The sequence below is a fragment of the Trachinotus anak genome, unplaced genomic scaffold (genome assembly GCF_046630095.1).
Source record: "Trachinotus anak isolate AG129_WGS33_773 ecotype Australia unplaced genomic scaffold, CSIRO_AGI_Tana_v1 ptg000005l, whole genome shotgun sequence".
NCBI classification, from domain to species: domain Eukaryota; kingdom Metazoa; phylum Chordata; class Actinopteri; order Carangiformes; family Carangidae; genus Trachinotus; species Trachinotus anak.
Window position 1 is genome coordinate 14,073,151 of NW_027273856.1, and position 20,833 is coordinate 14,093,983.

A 20,833-nucleotide genomic window follows, 5' to 3' on the forward strand; every position below is an offset into this window, starting at 1 on the left:
GCCTCATCTGACGGGAAAATCTGTTAAATGGTCTAGTGGTCCTGAGTAAGCTCATAAGGGGTGTGTGAAAAATTCACAATGAGGTTCAGAATATCCCACTTGTATAAACAGATCATACAAATATTTAGAATTTCATGTGACAGCCTTCAATATAAAAGTGACTACTAATGCTCTTTGCCCCCAGCCACAGCCTCCTTATGGTGATAGGTCGGGTTATTTGATGAAGCACTGAGTGAGGTAGTGATCTGTAGTCAGTGTATTACCTGCAGTAGATTCAGATCAGCGCGCTGCCAGCTCCTGTCGTCAAACAGCTCCTTTTCTATGGAACTACATTTTTTCAGCCGTTGAACTACTGTATCCCTACACACAAGTACACCCACGCTGACCTCTGTCTGACTCAAACAGCTGGTCTGCGAAGTAATAACAACGTCAGATAACCTGAACTATCACTTTAACCCCAAAGGATGACATCATGTCTGATTTATAAGATAAGGTGGTCATGAATCACTAATACAATACTTAGTTATTTTATAGGGATGATGTCCATTTATTAACACACAAAAAGATTTCATTCACATTTCATTGACCAGTGGATGTGTTCACAGTGCAGAGGGAAAGGTTTAAGTTTAAGTTTATAAAATGTGTCAACATGAGGGGGCATTCGGGCCCCACAGACATTTGCCTGGTTTGCCTTTCCTGACGATGCACCTCTGTGAGTGACCATGCTGGCCAGCTGGTTGGCATGGCTGTTAGCGATGCCAGCTAGGAAGCATGTCGCTGGCTAGCTAACATGTTTTCAATGGCAACTAACCCCCGCAAGAGACCACTAATGATGATTTATTGATTATTTGATCAAGAGAGAAATATGCGGCAAACTATTTTGATATTAATTCATTGTTCCAGTTATTTTCAAGTCAAAAAAAATTCCCTGGCTATAGTTTTGTTCAGTGTCAGGATTCACTGCTTTTTTTCTGTTTTATGATGTCATCTGAATATCTTTGGGTTTTAGAAGTGATTAGAAAATGATTTTAAGATGAGACACACCCTGAAAAACATTTTATTTTTCAATTTAATGGACTAAACAATGAACTCAAAAGTTAAGTGGCAGATTAACTGACAAACTGTTGATTAACTTAACTACCTAACTAAAGTAGTACTTAACTAAACGTGAAGTTATTTTGCTATGCCTCTTTCCGATGTGACTGCTCTTAGCAAGCAGATAGCCAATTTACTTCACTTTGGTCACACAACTGGACTCAGGTCATACAGCTACATACAGCTTGTGGCTGTTTCACAGTGCTAAATATAAGAAAAAGACAAATGACAAATGTTTAAAAAACCTGACAGATCAGGCACACACAGAGTCCACCCAACAGTACTCGTCATCATCCACAGCTCTTCTCCCCATCCCTCCCTCCGCTCTGCTCAAAGCCCCCTCTGTTCCACAGCCACGTGGAGAAAGCTCTCCAGGAATTCAGTATCAACCTGCACTAACAGCTGCTTTAAACACTCCTCCAGGGTGACCTGAGGCGCTCTGTGTTTTCACTTTTCTCCACTTTCACCTGATAAGACTTAATGCAAGTGGGCTGAATGGAGGCATTCAGGGAAGATTACAATTCCCGCTGAACACGGCGCTGAAACTGCTGGCGTTATGGCCGGGCTGACGGGACATGATCGTGCAGACTCAGTAAGGTTAGCTGTGATCATTAAAAGGTGCCTTTCCTGTTTTTATCATCAACTAAATCTTTGCAAGCCATGAAAAATCAAATGAAGCTTTATTTTACAGGTCAATAATTTCCTAATAGTTTCTCCACAATATTAGACTTTCACAGTGAGTCACAGCCATTTTGAAAAACAGTTTAATTTGCTTACAATTTAGAAGACAGGATAAATTAGTCCCCAAAATGTCAAGTGGTGCTGGATCTTTGAGTCCAAGACAATGTCTTATCTCGTGTCCTGTCTTTTAAAAATCTATTAATTCTCATTACTGATTCTACATTGTAAACCAGAGTCAAAGAGTAATCAAAGAGTAATCATTTCATTTTTCAATTCATTTTCACAACTTAAAAGGAACATTTTAGAGCTGAATTTGAGACAAAATGGGGTTTTAGCCTGCTGTCTTCTTGCCCCCCCCCCCTCTGCTTGGGCTCCGTGTCCCACACAGTGTGCTATACAATGGGCTCATTAAGGCCCCTTGACATGCCTGCAGCTCTGCGTACCTGGGCTTAGCTTAGCTTGGCTTCAACTGCCTCTCTGAGTGATGAGTTGATAAGAGATGGCCGTCCACATGTCACCTTAAAGCTGCAGTAAGCTGTTTCTGACAGCGAGAGGATGGAAAAACAGGCTCACAGCAATAAGCCTTGAGTGTGTTGTATCAGCACTGACACTTTCAGCAGAAGTGGTCCCACAGCGTCCTTGTCTCTGACCTGTATAATATTCCCTGCTTTGGCGTTGGAAGACGCTGGAATGTCTTCACCATCCATTTAGATCATTTCAATAAGGCTCTGTTCAGACCAACTTTAGCACTGTGATAAAAAAAAAAAAAACCTCCCCTACTCATTTATTTTTCTGGGACATCTGTGTTGTCAGAGTGTGGTCTCGGATACAAAGAACTCCTGTGAAGAAACTTGGCACAAGAAAAGTTTAACCTGGCTCAACTTTTGCCATAATGGAGTGGACGTAATCTGGCGACGTGATGCACTGGCCAGAAAAATATGTGTGAGCGTACGTATCTGGTAGATGACATTGCCTTTAATATTAAAGTTGTCTAATTGAGACCAAGGATAGTGCTTAATGCAACTTTTGGAATGAGTCTTCTCAAGCAAATTAAAAGTCAGACAATTAAAATATGAATAAAGCCACATAGTGTTTTACAATTGAGGTCATGTTCTTACAGGCCTGACAAAATATCCAGGTTCTGTCAATATACACGCAAACTCAACCTGAGATGCTCTTGTCTTGCAACAGTTCCAAGTCAAATCTCAAGTCCTCATTTCTCAGAGAGATATTGTGCCAGTTACATCATTAGACTTAACAATAATGCACATAAAGATTGGAAAACTTGGACAGAAGCAGAGTGATCTTCATCCAAGATATTCTCCTGTATTTCAAGAACAATCTTTGGGAGTAGTAAAACTATACTGTCGGTCAAATCGTTAAGAACAACCCAGTTTTTTACAGTTGTGATTGAAATTTCAGTAGTTCGGGTTCAGTAAGTAACCTTAGACAGTGCAAAGGTAAGTTGTACAATTCAGAGAAAACAGGGATTTTTCAGGGATGAAGAAATAAACTTCCAGCTTTTCCTGCAGCGGTAGAAGTAAATGAAGTAAATACAGACAATTCCTGCAGGTTGACAAACCCTCTGTCTGTAGAAATGCAGTGTTGGAACAAAGTGATGCATTATGAGGACAAAACTGTACAGCAGGAAGTAGGACTGTACATTGCCATGAGAATGGTGAGAAAAAAGACAGTAACAAAGACAGTCTGGTTGGTTGGAGGTTCATCCTACAGGACGATAATGAGCCACAGCATTAGAAGAACAGAACAGACAGAGGCGTCACATGATGAAGACAAGCACAGTCCCCAGACTGAAAATCTGTGGAGCTGGTTTCAGATGAACTGGACTGAAGGTGAGAGCAGAGAACGCCACTGGTGTTTTCAGCTGCTCTAAATTAAGTTTACTTAAACAAAAAACTTCCCTGTTTATTTATTCTATGCTTTTAATTTCAGATTATATTGCGTCATTAAAATGAAGGTTTTCTAAAACTTTTGGCCAGATGGGTACATCAGGTGAAAAGTGAAACTAACCAACTCCATCAGCAGATTTTCCCTCCTTCGAGTGTTTGTAGATTAAATACACACAAACATTTTGGCTAAGACACTTCTACTACTTCTACATGCATACATTTATGGAGTGTGTATCAAGCATCAAACTTACTTTTCCATTTATTTGAATCCATTCAGCAAATGGCCACAAACTTTTACTTTTTCTTTTTGTTTCTTGGGCCAGTAGGGCTGCTCAGGAAAGTTAAAGGTCCCATATTGTATAAAGGTAAATGTCTATGTGTTTTTTGATTATACAGCAGGTCTAGGTTCTATATTAATACTGTGAAAGTATCAAAGCCTCAGTCCACAGAGAAATGCACACAGCCTGTATTCAGTAACTGAGCCTTAAAACCAGCTGTCAGGACTTCTGGAACTTTGTGATGTCACAACAAAGCAGTCGCCACCCTCAATCACTCAGAAAACAGTCAGCCAATCAGAAGAGAGCCTCAGAGTCTCTCCTCTGATTGGCTGATTGACCTGTTGTTACAAGAACTCCAGAGAGAGGCCTGATAGAGGAGATCAACACTTCAGATAAAACACTGGAAAAGTGTCAAATATGGGACCTTTAATGTTTCTTAGCTGATTCCTTTTTGCATTTAGAACCACTGAAGAGAGACAAGTGTTGTGCTCTGAAGTCTGCCCAGCTGATTTAACTGTAGCCTGCAGTCTGATTCTCCTCATGGTGCTTCGACTCATGCAGCGCTCAGTCTGGTTCAGGCTGATGCAACTGTATCCATCCACAATGAGTCTCTTTTATAATACGTTGCCTCTGTGCTGGAATCCGTGGCCTCTGTAAATATTTATCACAGTGATCCCAGGACTCTGGCAGCAGCAGCACTGCTAGGTAATGAGAGGTGCAGGATATTTGGGGTGCGAGGGCCAGCCATGGCCTGTTCCGGGAAAGGAAAGCCTTGGTGGAAATGTGACTCCTGGAGCCCCCTCCCCTTTGGGCCTGACCAGCAGCGGCCCCGATTAGCCTTACTGTTTGTTTACATGTGGTACCGTCAGCCTGAGACTCAGCTCAGCTCTGTGTGGGGGAGGGACTTGCAGGCAGCTACTGGAATGTCTTACATCCTCTTTATGGTCTGGTAACTCCTGGAGAGAGATTTGATTTAGTTCAATTTCAGGTCTTCAGATTTCATTAAATTTGAATATTACTTTTTGGGAAAAAGTCAGAATAATTGAAATTTTCAGCTTCAACCTAAATGTGAGCAGCTCTGAGCAGCAGAGGAGAAAAAAATCTGATCACTGACACAATGAAGCATCATGTTAGCAGTTTTTTTAAGCTGCTATTTTTCATTTGTTTGATTTTTACTAACTTCATAAACGTGTCTTTTACTCAAGTGCAGTCGAAGGCATCAAATCAGTGAAAATAATTATGTTGTTGATTAACACAGTTGTGCATCCAGTTTGCAAAAAGGTCAAAACTTAAAGGACCATATGTCTGACTTTGCACTTTTACGACAAAAAATGTCTCTTTACATCACAGCCAGTTATTGAGCAAACTGCTGTGTTGTTTTATAAATCTGAAGCCCTTTGCAGTAGATTCCAGGAATCTACTGATTTCAAATTTTTTCCATTCCATTTGAAAGTCTGTTCCCACGTTATTATGTAGCAATTACAATATACTTTGTGTCAGTTAAAGGTCCCATATTTTACACTTCTCCTGTGTTTTGTTTGAAGTGTTGAAGACGATATATTTATGGTTTTAAGAACCAAAAACCATCTCAGTGTAGTTTTACATCTTCTCTCTGGAGCTCTAGTAACAACAGGTCAGTCAGCCAATCAGAAGAGAGGCTCTGAGGCTCTGAGGTGGAAGTAACAACTCAAACTGAGACAAATCTAACACCCAGTGAGGGGCAGAAGACAGTGACAATTCATCAATAGGTTTAGAAAAATGAAGAGTAGTAGAAAGGAGAGAGAGCAGAGAGCAGTTGATGATCTCATGGAAAGTCACAGTGTGCATCACAGGAAGCGGAGTCATGTGACGCTGTTGTTATCTGATCTGTCAAAGCTTCTGAAGTCTCATATAAGCTGAAAACAAGGACTGTGGATTTTGTCCCCTATTTTTTACAGTGTATTTTCAGTCCAAAAATGTCCTGCAATTATTGTAGTGAGACTCATTCATTGATCATCCTCATCCTGAAAACTGCGTCTCGCTATTTCTTTGAGTTTGTCTTTCAGTTGTAGACACCGTTCTGTGTTAATGGTCGGAAAAGCAAAGGAAGAATTGCTCCCAGAAGATGTTTTTTTTCGAGTTCCTCCGAACCGGCCTCCGCTCTTTTGTATCCTGTTGTGACTGTAAACTTTTTTTTTTTCCTGCGCTCAGGGTGTCAGCAGACTTCTGTCTTTTCATTTTAATCTCCAGCCATCTCCACTCCTCCTCCTGCTCTCTCCATTTCCTTCCACATCTGAAGGGAACAGGCAGAAACAGAGTGAAAGCTCTGAGCAGCGTGTGCCTGCTTCGCCTCAGTGTTGGAATGCGTCTCGGTGAGGCCTGCCTCAACCTGCTTTACTTTCAGGAGGCGGGGGACAAAAGAGACGGGATGGTCAAAGAGGATGTAATTGGTTTTGCAGACTCACCGTGTCTGGTCTGGTTCACCCTGGGGGGGGGCTTATAAGACATATGCCAGCTTTACTGCATTTGAACGTTGCGCTGCAGTCGACAATAAACAAGCTGCCCTCCTCTGTCCTTTCCTTGTCCCCGCCCCGCAGGTGGTGTATTTTGGAGACAGCATGAGGTCGGACATGTTCCCCGCCAGCAGCTTTGGGAAGTGGGAGACGGTGATGATAGTGGAGGAGATGGAGGGGGAGGGGATCCCGAAGAGCGATGCAGCAATGTCTAATGAGGCCCAAGTGGAGCCTCTGGAGAAAAAGGGAAAGTTTGAGGTAAGTTCACTGGAGCAGCTGTTTCCGTTTAGCAGCCGGTTCCCCCCGCCCAGCACAGGCCTCTCTCTCCCCAACCTCCAACCCCACCTCTGTGAGCCCCATCCTCTGGGCCACTGCCACAATTTACCCTTAGTATGAGTCAGTACACGCCTGTAGGCTTCTTTTGCATCATCAGGTGCGTGTTTTTATGTGTGTGTATGTATGGTAGGTTTTGAAGAAGCGTGTGAAATTAAGCGTGTTGACACAGGTGTACATTAAAGGTGTGCTGGAGGGTAGTGCATGACACAGCTGAGTGTGTTCAGAGATAGATAGATAGATAGATAGATAGATAGATAGATAGATAGATAGATAGATAGATAAAACACTTTATTAATCTTGGACTGTGCCTGATAAAGTTGTAAAAAGTCTTTTGTGTGAAATCTGATTCATGTCCTTAAGTGATGTCACTTGAGTCAGCATCAGTCGGGTGTAAAGTTTGGGGATAGAGGCTCCAGGCCACATTAGCCACTACTACACACACCTCAATCTCTAACTGAACTGTATGTGGTCAAGTTGCATTGTGGGTAATGCAGGCACTGGGTTTTGACAAGAAGGAAGAATGCGTGGAATAAAACCTCTGGTTCTGCTGCATCGCTGTGATTCCTGCTCTTGGTGGACAGATGTCCAACAGGGTTCAATCAGTGGAGCACTCAGGTCTCTCTCCCAGAGCAGAACAGGATATTTTCACTCATATATTTATACTCATATTTACACTCATGCGCCACACGATGGTTCATGTCGCACACACACAGCTACACACTCAGAAGACACAAAGCTTGTAAACATGACACACACAACCAGATAAAACAAGAAAAAGCGATGACATACATTTTTATTATATCCTTTATTTAACCAGGTAAAGTCACAGTGAGATTAAAATCTCTTTTTTCATGAGAGCCCTATCCAAGAAAGCAGCAGGACAATATTACACTGACATACATAACTATTACACACTTTACAAGAAGAAGAGTGAAATATAAAAAATAATTTCTAATAAAATTAAGAACATGTACAATGACCAAGAGTGCTCTGTTCTCGACCCTTTTAAACCGATTTCAATTCACATTAAGTGATCAAATATGTGAGTTTCAGCTCCTTTTGAATATTATTCCATGAAATCAAAGCAGCATAGTTAAATATAAAAACAATGGTGTACATATCTATAATAGATAGTGAAACATGGAGGGTAAATTGCACTTGAATTAGAGTGTAATTGCACTTGAGGAGGGTAATTGTACTTGAGATAATAGATAATAAATAAATAAATAAATAATAATAATAATAATCATCCAGAGAGAGTGCCCCTTGCATTAAAAAAAAGCTGTCAGTTACAGATCTTACAAAGGAAATCAGAATAAGGCAAGAACATTGCAGCCAGTGCGTCTCTAACACTGACCCGCAGGATCCTGTAATCCTGACAGGCACAAAGTGAGGAGTCATCCTTTGGCAAGAAGCAAAAACAAAGGGTCGTCCCGGGCTTAAAGGGTTTGACAGCCATGTAAAGGAGGAGCAAAGCATGATCTGTGCAGATGTAGTTCAGCAGTCTTGCCTCTGAACTAACTGAACATTGTGCAGGTACCAGAACCAAGTTCAGACAGTAACAGCCCACAGTTGTAGAGCACAGACCTCAAGACCCCCCGAGCTGATCCAGTGCAGGAAAGATACAGTGCATGACAAATGAATGAACTTTGTTTTAAATGGATAATTTTAATTAAATTTATTACAGCTCAGGTTTCATCGTCATAATTCTGACCATGATTCCTTTCAGTTGCTGAGGTCTGGGAACTCAGCCACGGCCAGATTAACTGGTTAAGAACCCCAGGGCACAAATTTGCTAATGGGCCTCCCCGCCCCACCAAATACTGCCCTCTGTGCAACTTGTGTCTGAACTTTCACCTCCAAGTTTCCATTAAGTCCCATTTCCAGCCCTCCATAATATCCCCTGTGAGGAACATCATTTCATTGTAGTTTCATTTCGTCAGCAGAAACACCACTGTACAAAGAAAACAGAGATGCACGGTTGTTGCTCAGCCAACTGAATATGTCCAAGAGTTTTCACTTCTATCCCACTGAGTTCCGGTGGATGTGCAACAACTTCTTCTAAATGCCTGGACGGTCTCGTCACTGTGGTGTGTCTGCAGGGTGTTGCTGAAACAAACTTTTTTTTTTTTTTTTTTTTTTTTAACTCAAAGCTCCTATTCTTGCTTTGCTGGTTGAGTCTGTCAGTGTGAATATTAATGAATACACTGTAGATTCAGTCTGTTTCTACAGTTTTAACACTGGAGCATCTGTAACACCAATATAACAGCTGAAAAAAAAAAGAGATAAGAATTAAGTCAAGAATTTAGTCAAAGAGAGTTAAAAATATGCTTAAACCATACTGATCTGACAGATCAGCCCACTGTACAGAGACATTAATTACATGTTAATAAATAGATCAACAACATTACTGACACAGATGAAATTTCGATTTTTATGAGATTTTTTTATAGACTTCCTCTTCCTGTGGCTTCCACATTTGTCAGTATCATCTTAAAGCTCCATCTGATGGTGCGTGGCAGGAACACCCCAGCAGTCTGATTCTCACGCAGGAACTTCTCGAAATGTTGCCACCCCACATCTGACCCTTATAACAATCTGGAGTCAATGCCTTCTCAGAGCACTTTTTATTTTAATGAACCAACAATTCAGGACTGAACTGAGATTTTTTGCCATGGATGTAATCTGTCAGCGTGCAATCAGATTGATATAGCAAACAAGTATACGATGTGGTCTGACAGCGACAGTATAAAAGTTCCTGTCAGTGTCTTAGCACAGTGATAGGCCTTCATACAAGAAGGAAAAAAACTGTGAACAAACATTTCAGTCTATTTGAAGATCATTCAAGCATTTAAAAACAATATTTACATTTTCCTTTTTATTTATAATTTAATATTTTCACCAAATTTATAGCGCTCTCCCAGTTTAGAGAAGCACCCGGAGCGCCAGCACAGAAGCTGAGCGATGTCCTGACAGCAAGTGGTGAAAATATTTCAAATAAAGCATACACTTCAACTGATATTGCCTTATTCCTAATTATTCTTTAAAGTGGATAATGTGGATACACATCGTTTAGCTTCTGTGCCATTTGTCCTGGCTGCTTCTCTAAAGTGGGAGAGCAGCGTTCTGAATCTACTTAAAAAAAATATCCCCAACTATCGCTGTAAGGGTTGTTGAGTATCTGCTGTGATGAGTTGGGTCACTGTTATTTGTAGTAATTCCAGTCAGAGGTTTGTGTTTCAGCATTTTACATTTTCCCCACTCCCCCATCTTCAGAAATACCTAACGAGATGATATCCATCTTTTTTTAAAATCTCATTTCTATATTATGCAACAGTTTCTGATGACACGAGCTGATATTGTGCAATGTGCAAATTTATTTTTCAGGCATTGAGGTTTGTCTCTTATCACATCCTCCTCCCACATCCTGTTGTCACAACAAATGCTGCTCATCAGCTCTTTCTGTCTATAAAATGTATTGATGTTGTGTGAGTGATGATGAGTAAGCGAACAGGGGATTTCTCTGAACTGATGATTCGTTGCATTTCTGAAAATAACCCTCAAAGCTGCCTGGGTTGAAGCCAGTTTGAAGTCTCCCTATATTCCCTGCACTCAGGGCAGAATTCCCACTTCCTTTAATCAGGTCTGCACTTGCCCCAGAATGAATCTTGACGCACGGTTACATAGTTCGGTTTGTGTCTCGATTGTCTCAACAGGAGCAGGGCATGAAGTCACCCTCTGCCGTGTCCAACCAGTGGGGCTCTTACTTTGTCGACGTACATAGAAGCGGAGGAGGGGAGGAGGAGAGCCAGAAACTGACCTGGTGCTGCCACTGCATCCACAAATACAGCACCATGGCCATCCCTAGTGTTGAGCACATAGCAGGTATGTGGACAGAAGTGCTCATAATGTATGGAGATGGGCATTCCAAAGAACAAGGCAGTTAGAAATGAGAAGGTAAAAAAAAAAATCTGCTTTAAAAAAAGGGAACTTAAAACAGCATAAAATCCACCATTAAAGTTTTATGATTTAAAAGAAGATGCCAACTCAGCTAAGTGGATCTCCCCGAGCAGGTGTGTTCTCCTGATCCTTAGCCTTGGCTGGTGGATAACTCATTGTACGTTCAGACCAAAGGAGGCAGAACATCAAAGTGACCAGAAGTCATTCATTTTGCCCGCATGCCCCTTGTTGGCATGGTGATGTCCAGGCAACATTATGGTAATGATCTATGACGCGATTCAGCGGGAATCAATCAGAATGTAGATGCACTCTGCTCTAGAGAGCACAACTGTGTAAACCTTTCTGTCTCCAAGCACAATGGAAGAGAAAGTGATCACTGTGGTGGAGGGCTTCCACATCCTTTACGACGTTTCCCTGTTTGCTCACAAAAATCCCCCCCAAAAAACATGATGCACGGACAAAGGTGTCTGACATTGTGGATATTCCTGGTGCCTTTGATATATTTTTTGAAAACAGGAGGGAATTGCCTGCTAACTAGCGCTATAGCATAGGAAAAAAAAGTGAACAGGCAGAAAGTGTAAAGAGGCTCATGCTAAAAGATGCCACATCTGCAGCCTGTCTGAGACTTATTTGATTGATGCAGTGATGACATGATGGCATGAAGGCAGGTATTTTCCTAAGTTGATAAAATAAGACTGAGCTAAGATGCTGCTGAACTTTACAGACTCTTAGCTTCAAGCTTAATGCTTGAACAAAGGTTGTGCCTTTGTATCAATAACCTGATGTTCGATAATGAGAGTATCTGCAGCATTTCCATGCAGGTGGACTTTACAAGAAGATAAAGTTGTGTGTTGCCCCCACATAAAAATGAAGGGAGATGACACAACAGTTAATAATATGGTCCAGAGGTAGCACATAGGAAAAATAAAATTAGGCTAAAAATAGACCCTTGAGACTCTCCAAACTGATTTTGGCCAATCCAGAGACAGGACCTTTATGGAAACACAGAACTTTCTGTTTTCCAGATGGACAGACTTGATGGTTTTGACTTGATTGTTTCCCAGTGAAATCATTTCAATATTGTGTTTCCTCTGCATTCATTTATTCAGCAGCTGAGGGCTACATGAAACCAGCTTGCATTGACAGAGTGATGAGTATGACATGATTTTGTTGATGGAAATAATTTCATAGAAATTAACATTATACTGAATTTATCAAGACAACAGGTAAACAGTTTCAGAAGTCTGCTCTCTGCAAACAGCAAAACAAGAAAAAGTCACATTTGATTTTCTCCAGCGGGACACAGATCAAGTGTTTGGCTGTGCATTCTTTCAAATACACTCATATGGTAAACAGAATGTGCATGAGAATCAAATTCATGGCATAAAAACAGCAAACAATCTGATGTTCAACTTTTAGTGGTTAAACCTGCCACATCAAACACTGTCTTCATCTTTCGACCCAGAAACACTCACAAGAGTCAAAACAGGGACAGAACCAGACACAGATGTGGAGCCAAATTTAGAATTAGCTACAACCACCGCTATTGCAGAGCAGTTCCTGGGGAAAATGGTGCTAGTGTCCCATATAATGATGAGCATAGTGCTGTACTGGCTGAGTCTGAACGTGGGTGAAATTGCCCCAGTTCCATGTAACCCTGTCGGTCTGCCTTCACCTTTATCTACAGTTGTTGCAGTAGTATTTCACTCATCAAAGTGTTCTGAGCAGTTGCCAGGAAAACCTTGTGATGTGTTGGAGTTCTAGAGGGTAGGGGTGGAGGTGGGCGATATGACTTCAAAATAAATTTCATGATTATTAAGCTTTTAGCTTCGTTTAAATTATTGATTGATTCCTTGGGTGCTTATCAGTCTCTCTCTTTTTTTTTGGAGCTGTGCACTCTTCATATTCAGCAATGTGATTAAACAAATTGGCGGGGTTACCTTTGGTCGCTGTCTATGTTACATTCACCACGTTCTGGTGGTCGTGACTGGTAAGACCCAGGCAAGGTGGGTCTCTGCGTCATCGCTTGTCAAAGTGTACGTTTTTGCCCGTTCAGACAACAATGCAACCCGAGTCTAAAATGGGTCCAGCACCGTTTTCCAAAAGTCTCTATTTTAAGGGGCTTGAAAACTCCAGAGTAGTGTTGATGCTGGGCGTAAACGTAGAAAACCTGATGTATTGTTAAACTAAAACATATTAGTGGGGATGCAGCCTGAGTCATCCTTATCGCCATCTTAGCTTTCAGTGAACGTGGACTATTATTAGCTGGACCTAGCGGAGCCGCGTGACTGAACACGAGGTAGTGTTTTATTTAAAGCAGAAAGTTTGTGAACCCATGCATTGGGAATCCGTATTACCCAAATTAAAAGACATGAACAAGACTAAGTCTTTGAGAGGTTCTAGATCTTGGTTTTGATACTTTTTCAGTAAATTGCCCAGCCTTACATAGCGGATTATCCCTGGCCCCCCTTCAAGGATTACGTTGCATCTTTTTCAGCCTACATGAGTTTGAAGGCCTGTAATTTATGATTGCTGTATGCCAGAGTTGCCTCTTTGGAGGTAAAAGATAAAACACTGGTGAGTCAAAAATTCTCTGGACTGAGTGATTACTACCTGCTGTGAAGAACAAAATGTGCTTTTCCATTGAACAATAAATCATTACTCTTGAGTATTTACTTTTCAACAACAATAGTTCAGTAAACATGTAGGCTGTGCAAGTTGCAGTTGACTTTCTTGTTTGATCTTGCACTTTCTAGATCTCCCTCTGGATTACAAGTTCCCCAGGTTCTCTCCAGACAAGCCCTGCACCACCGGCTACTACCCCAGGCCCCCGGATTCTTTGCTGAAGAGGTGCGAGAGTCTGTCATAAAAAAGAAAAAGAAAAAGAAAAAAAGAAAAGAAAAAAGGAAAAAGTTTGAAAAAAAGTCCTCCCTTACCCTCTGCCTCAGGAGAGGAATGTGCCTCCATTTTTTTTGCCTGTAGTTTCCCACCTGACCCCCACCGCCATCTGTGGAGCACAGGAAACATACACTCCTCACCCATTCTGAGAAACCATGTGAATGTAAGCTACAGTATCTCTCTGTAATAACGCCTACATTTGAACGTTGTTTCGTGGTTTAGTGTACTGTATACGTGGAAATACGACAAAATAAGTGTGCGTGTGTGTGTCTGCATACAGTAATAATAAGAGATGTAGTGTTAATGTGTGAACCCCCCCCCCCCCCCCCCCATTATTTTCAGTAGTAGATTGGTTTAAATTCTTCAAACTTTTCAAAATTATGTGTACATTTTACCAAAACCTCGGTTTCCCTGAAGTGATTACCTCAAGAGTAAGTAAGCTGAACCCAGATGGTCACAGTGTGTTTGTCCCTAAAAATCCTTTGGAATCATTGTGGCAGTATTTCTGTATAACACTGTTATTGTGAAGTCCTCTTTTTTTAAAATATAGTTTCACTGTATGCATTTTAGTAACCTTAAAATGAGGTTTAAGGTCTAATGTTTCCACTGTGTCGGTTTCGTGGAAGGTGTCAACCTTCAGGTCATTGTTGCTAAAGAACTGGCACAATGCCGCCCTTTGTGTTGGCTGTTTCAAAAGACACAACTTTTGGGAAACAATAATAATAATAATGGATGATAAAGACTATGCTAGATGTTTTCTGTATTATTTTTGGTGCAACAGTGACATGTGAGTGATTGTGTAAAAAAAAAAAAAAAAAAGTGGACTACTTGTGCTTCATTTATATGCAGTACCAGATTGAGATATGCTTTAACCGACTTCTGAATGGTTATTTTGTCGGTGTGCATAGACTAAGTTGTGCCATAACGTTTAAGGAACACTAAGTTTGGGACAAACCTGTGGAAGTTTGATGGTTTCATTCGCAGAAGATTGACATCAAGTTTATCTCAGCACAGGCTAAAAGTCTTTAGCACAACTTAGCAACAAGACTGGACAAAACATACAACAATGTTGATAGCCAGCAAACTTGTCACTAATTCAAGAGTCACCACCATGAATTCCCAGGTTTATTTGGTAACAGAGTTAGGACTGTGCAAAATAGAAGTCTGCATTAATCTGCATGGGTTAGGGTTAGGGTTAGGTTGATACCAACTGAGAACCAACCTGGGTACCCAGTTACACCAGATCCTAACTATATTCAGTCTACCTGCATCCAGGTGTGGTCCCATCCCACTCTGAAGTCTTAGGTCTATATGTCCATATTTCTAAGACCTGAGTGGAGTCAAGCATACTCGATATTAGCTATCATTCTTGAGTCAATCCTTGGGTGTAATCAGATCAAGTCTGAAAAAAAAGGTCAAACTGTTCATGGTTTAATTTGGGTCTAATTTACACACAGCAGTTTGGATTTGAAGGTTAGATTTTCTACAGTTCGGTTTCAATTTTGGCCCAAACATTTTCATGAAGATTCTGGTGTAAACCTGGCATATGCACAGGGACTACTTCAGCGTGGTGCAAGCAAGCCAGTCTTCTTGCTAAGTAGGGCTAAACATCCCACACCTGTCTCCATGCCAAGAGATGATACCGGTTTCAGTCTTCTCATTTGGTTCTAAGTAAATTGTAAAACGAGGATTTCCCAAATGTCAAAGTGTTCCCTTAAGATGACCATCATCTCACAGATGAAGAGAGAATATTTTGACAATAAGCAGCACATGGCTGTCAGCGCGTATGTGAGATTGGTCATCCAGTGAATTATTACTTGTGCTGTGTTTTATGCATACAGCTGTAGTGATTGTACTCTTCTTTTCTCATCTGACCTGGAAAATTTCACATGCACATTTGCCTTATGTTGGATTAATTTGTGGTCTTAAGTCCTTGGAAACACAGGGAAAGTTAAATTCTGTGTTCAAGTGTTGAAGTACTGTCAATGAAATAAAATGTTCTACAATTTTCTAACATAAGTCTTCCGTTTTTTGAGTGTTCTTTACAAACTTCATGAAGCAAAGATCTTGTACCTTGTAACTCCCAAATCTGCAAATGAAAACTAGAATTACCTCCTTGCGGTTGTCTGCCCCCGTCACTCAGACTAGTTTCAGATTACATCCCTGTTAATCCAGAGTCATATAAAATATGAACCATTTGTGTGAAATTTTGTCATAATTGCTGTGTTAAGTCTTGAGTAATGGCTAAAAAGTGTTTTCTGAGGTCACACTGACCTTGAGCTTTGACCACCAAGATCGAATTGGTTCATCTCGTACTAGTGAATGTTTGTGCCGAATTTGAAGTTCCGTCAAGACGTTACTGAGATATCGTGTCCATGATAATGGGACAGACGAACGGACAACCTGAAAACAATATGCCTCCTGCTCTGGCTGTTGCCTATGCAGAGGCTTAATAAACATCACGAAAACTTGGAAGGAAAGGGCATTCCACCAATCAGGGAGAGTCTCGCTTAGTCTGGCAAGATAGTCTTAAAACATATAGGAATGCCCTCTGTGATGCCAGAGAAGCCTAATACTCATTAACAGAGGAAAATAAAAGTAGTAATGACTTCATGCTCTAATAACAAATTCTAACTATTAGAGACAAAAAATCACCACTACCTGCCCTCAACTTTCACTAATTTGTCCTCAAACACTAGGGCATTAACTAGATTGATACTGACACCAATGCTGTTATCAGTTCTGCTTATTGGTCCAGTTTTCTTTTTGTGACCAGAAGATCCTCATCAAAGTTGTAAACACTGACACCTACTTTGACACGAGCGGTAGGCGGGGGTCTTTGCATAATTTGCATAGCCCTACGCAACTTGCAGACATCGATAAAAGGAACTGATAAGCTCAGGGGCATACACTTCTGGTGGTTTGGACAATTTGGAATCAGTTTCCAACTGGATGTGGTTCTCGATTGCAGTCCCTAAAAGGAACCTTAGAAACAGCACTAAAACCTGACATTGTTTAGCGGTTTTTCTCCCATTAGCCTTCATCAACTAACTTCAACAATTTAACTATCAATCTGTCTCTTAGACCCGATCCTAACTAGGCTACTGAAGGAAGTTGTACCCTAAGTTAGCTCTTCTTTACTAGATAAGTTCAGTCTGTCTTTATTAATGGTGTATGTATCATAGTCCTTTTAAATTAAACATCTTCTGATCCTCTTGATCCAGTTGTTTTAGCCAACTATAGACTTATTCCTAACCTTACCTTTCTCTAAAAGAAAGAAGAGAAAGAAGTTGACTTGAAGTGTGACTCTATATAACAGTATTGTATTTGAGGATTTTCACTCAGGATTTAGATGCATCATAGCACAGAGAAACACCTCAGACAGGCACATTTGTCACTAAAGGATGTGTAAAAATTAGCCCATACATTTGTTACTTCTAGTCTGGATTATTGCAATTCCTTATTTCCAGCCTGCTCCAACAAACACTGCCTGTGTACTGATGAGAACTCTTTCTCTCACATTAGCTTCTCTGTGTGTTACTGACTCTGCTTCTTCTCTCTCTCCTGGTTTTTGTGCATCCTTGTCTCTCTCCTCCTGTTGCATGTAGGTATTTCCACCTCTGGATCTGCAGAGTCTGAATCATGCAAGCCACCTCCTTCTCCTATGATCCTGCTCTACACCCACTGCTACAATTATTATAATGCATCTCTACATGGAACTTGCATTGTGATATGTTCACTTTCCTTCTGTTCTCTCTCTCTCTCTCTCTCTCTCTCTCTCTCTGGATGGTTGCGGTTGTGTAAATAGTATGTTCCAGACTGCTCTACATCAAAATTGCCCTGAGATAACCCTGAGAAGCGCTAGATAAATAAAATTGATTGGCTTGAATTGTACTTTGACTGTTCTCCGAAACAGTTCTGCAAGACGGGCCATCACAAGCCACTGAACTGTGCTACAGTAGTTCGTTAGGGGAAAAGAGACAGAAAAAGATTGGCCAACAAATTGTGTAAAAGATAGAAAGGTTATGAGCCTTCATTTAAGCATATGAGCAACTTAATTATGATAAATCAGAATGAATCCACAATAGTCAAAAGTTGAGATGGCAGGTACAGCTTCTAAGCTAGGCTACCTTTTAGCCAAACTAAGTTAACTGTTTTTTTTCATAAGATTTAGCTACTGCCCGATTAGTTAAGAGGGTTAACATACTATTAATGATTATCAAGAAGATTGCTCATTTCAACTACAAACTGGCCTCACGACAGAGCTAATTTAGCATTAGCTAGAGCTAGCAGTGGCTTCTCTCTAGCTAGCTTTCACTTGATATAGCTTTCTTCTTTCATAACTATATTTATGCATACTGTTTTGACTGAAATTATAAATATCTATAGCATTATATTTTCTCTGGTAAAACAGATGTCATAGTCATGTCTTAATCCAAATGAACAAATATGTATTTATTGCTTTTGGGGGTTGCAGGGCAGTGTTGTTACAGTTGTTAATTAATATGAATCATGAATATTTTCCCATTGACCTATCAAATCTATCAGACGTCCTTTGTTATTGTAGTTTGCTGAGAAACGGAAAAAAAACAAAAGTCAGATCCACTGTTGGACTTACGACAAAAAGCCCCTGCATACCCCATATCCCGGTTGGCTTGTTGATCCTTATCACTGAAGACATTTCCGACCTCTAATTACTCTTCTACCTCAACGGTATAAACAGTGCTTAACTGGTCAACAGTTTAAACCGCACAAATCAACTGCTTACTACATTGTTATATTTAGCATTGACGCTGACTGCTCGTTCATGTTCTAAAACATATCTGTGTTTGATTGAAACACAGCTGTTAACACACAGAGGGAGAATATCAACTGAAATATCTGTGCATTAATTCATCATAAAACTGGACTGAAGTCCCATTAATGAGGATTTGCTTTTTGAGGATCCAGCACACAGGAAAGCATACTGGAGATGAGCATAATGATTTATTATTTTTCATGTTTTACTAATGTTTTACTAATACAAGGTTGACAAAATAACTGACACCAGAGCTGCCATGTTTAGTTTCTCATTGGCTGATTTTTTTTGTACTGAAGTACACTCAGTTGCCAGTCTCTTGAACTGAGGAAGGGTTTGTTTTATTGCTTACAGATACAAATGTTTAAATCATAAGAGGAAGAATGTGTTCATTGTTCTTTTAAAGGTAACACTGTCTCCCCATCAGGCACCGGACAATAATGCAACATCAGAAAAATGTTAGACTGATATCAATTCTAATGTCAGACAGATGTTAAATTTTGGTTCTAAATGAAAGCTGTATTGCTGTCAAAATCCAACGTTGGCTAACGGGCATTGTGATGTTTAGCAGATTTGGAGTTTTGCTATCGTTTCTCATAGCAAAATAAAACTTGTGGCACAATGGATGCCTGGGTACTCGGCCCAAGTCTGACCCACCTCCACAACTGGGCAGATTCTGGCTGTTATCCTCCGGGATTTTCTGTGTGTGTGCCAGAATCGTGGAACCACGTGCATCCTGGGCCAGAAGACAACAAAGCCTGTGGCCAAAATATGGCCCGGATTCATTTTGTTACCTGGGTAACAACTCTCACGTCAGACAGACAATTTTTGGTTGTGGATGAAAACCGAGTGGACGTCAAAATCCAGCCTTGGCTAATTGACGTTGTGACAGACGTTGGGTTTTGCGCACAACTCAAGATGGTGTTGACATGAGACGATTAGAAAACATTGGACTTCGGTTCCTTAACAACACAACTTAAAACCAACAAGATCAGTCCGTGTTCTGTCAAACTGACGTCGGCATTAGACATTGTTTTTGTCACTGTATTTGCCATCATTGATGCAAAAGTTGTAGTTCAAAGTAGAATTACAAACCGGGGCTAACAAAGAGCCATGACTCAACTTTTATGGCCAAATACTCTGATATGTTGTGAGGGGATTGGTTAAGTCTCACCAAGACAAGTCAGGAGCCATTACAGTTATGTAAAAAGTAGACTCTTACCATTCTGTATCACTGTCTGCATTGGTTTTCAACTTTTTTTTGTGTTCAGCACACAGTGAAAGCAGCAGAGTGGGAGGAGGGCATCCACTTCATCCATTAGGTCTCCTTTAAGCCGCTCTCCCCTGCTGCCCCTCCTCATTCGCCAGCATGACGCTCCCTCCGCACTCACACATTCTTTCCTCTGCTCTCTGACTCTGCCTCGTCCCTAAAGGAAACTTTTCAACCATATTGATAATCTCTCGTTTTAAAAAAAGAAAGAAAGAAGGAAACCGCACTCACTGCTGGGAGGAGAGGACATGACAGTTGAGAGGACGGGAAGACGGGTCTGTGAGCGCCGCTTCTGACAGGTAAGGACAACGTCGTCCCCTCTGTGGCTCGGCAGGGACAAGGCCGCCTCTGTGCGCAGAGTGCGGCCCATCAGTGCCATCGGTGCGCGGACGCCGCCGCGGAGAGCAGCGCCCCGCCGCCTGGAGAGCGACTGGTGGGGCTGCCGTGAGACCCACGGCCTCTGAGTGAAAGTGGAAGCAGACATGAGGCAGAAGCGAAAAGTTTGAGGCAGTAAATGTGCGATCTTATTCCCGTGAAGCAGAAGATGGAGGAGTTCCCTCTGTGGCTGAAACCCAGACAAACCTGTGCTGTTGTACCTTCCTCAAACTGTGGAACAGTGTTGACAGACATTTTTAAATCTTTTTTTTTTTTTTTAAGGACAGGAAGTTGGAAACAGTTGAGGCCCAGGGGACGGTACAGATTTTGGTTTAAATTTGCATTTCCTTTGGCTTATTATTTACACAATGACAGTTTAATTCAGTTCTCCTTTTTTCTACTTTCCTTTAATAATCCCTTAATTACAAGCATAGCTTTTATGCAAAATTAGAGGGACTACATTACAGTAGTATTAATTCTGACACAGTAGAATGACCCCAGTACCATGAGGTGAAGACACTTTAAACAGGACCAAACTTGACAAGAAACTTTACTTTACTTTCTTCTATATCTACTTATACGAAAATTCCAACCAATAGATCAGGGAAGAATAACACCTTGGTAATGATAGTAATGCAAACACATGAGAATCAGACCAAGTATCAATACTATCTAATGATGGACAACACTTCTCAATATGCTGTGCCACTCACACATTTTGGTTTCTGTTCAGAATGCAC

At 41.0% G+C, this 20,833-nt stretch overlaps 2 protein-coding genes across 2 annotated transcripts in view; both read left to right on the forward strand.

The window, feature by feature from the left end:
- nt5dc1 (5'-nucleotidase domain containing 1) overlaps positions 1–15,669 on the forward strand; it is a 69,661-nt gene extending 53,992 nt beyond the window's left edge. Inside the window, exons 10-12 of the mRNA XM_071478477.1 lie at positions 6,541–6,714; positions 10,509–10,677; positions 13,509–15,669. Of these exons, the coding sequence (XP_071334578.1) occupies positions 6,541–6,714; positions 10,509–10,677; positions 13,509–13,621 (456 nt within the window). The 3' untranslated portion in view covers positions 13,622–15,669. The remainder of the gene's footprint in view (positions 1–6,540; positions 6,715–10,508; positions 10,678–13,508) is intronic.
- A 140-nt stretch (positions 15,670–15,809) lies between these two features.
- dse (dermatan sulfate epimerase) overlaps positions 15,810–20,833 on the forward strand; it is a 31,116-nt gene continuing 26,092 nt past the window's right edge. Inside the window, exon 1 of the mRNA XM_071478473.1 lies at positions 15,810–20,017. The gene's annotated coding sequence lies outside the window, so the exon portion shown is untranslated. The remainder of the gene's footprint in view (positions 20,018–20,833) is intronic.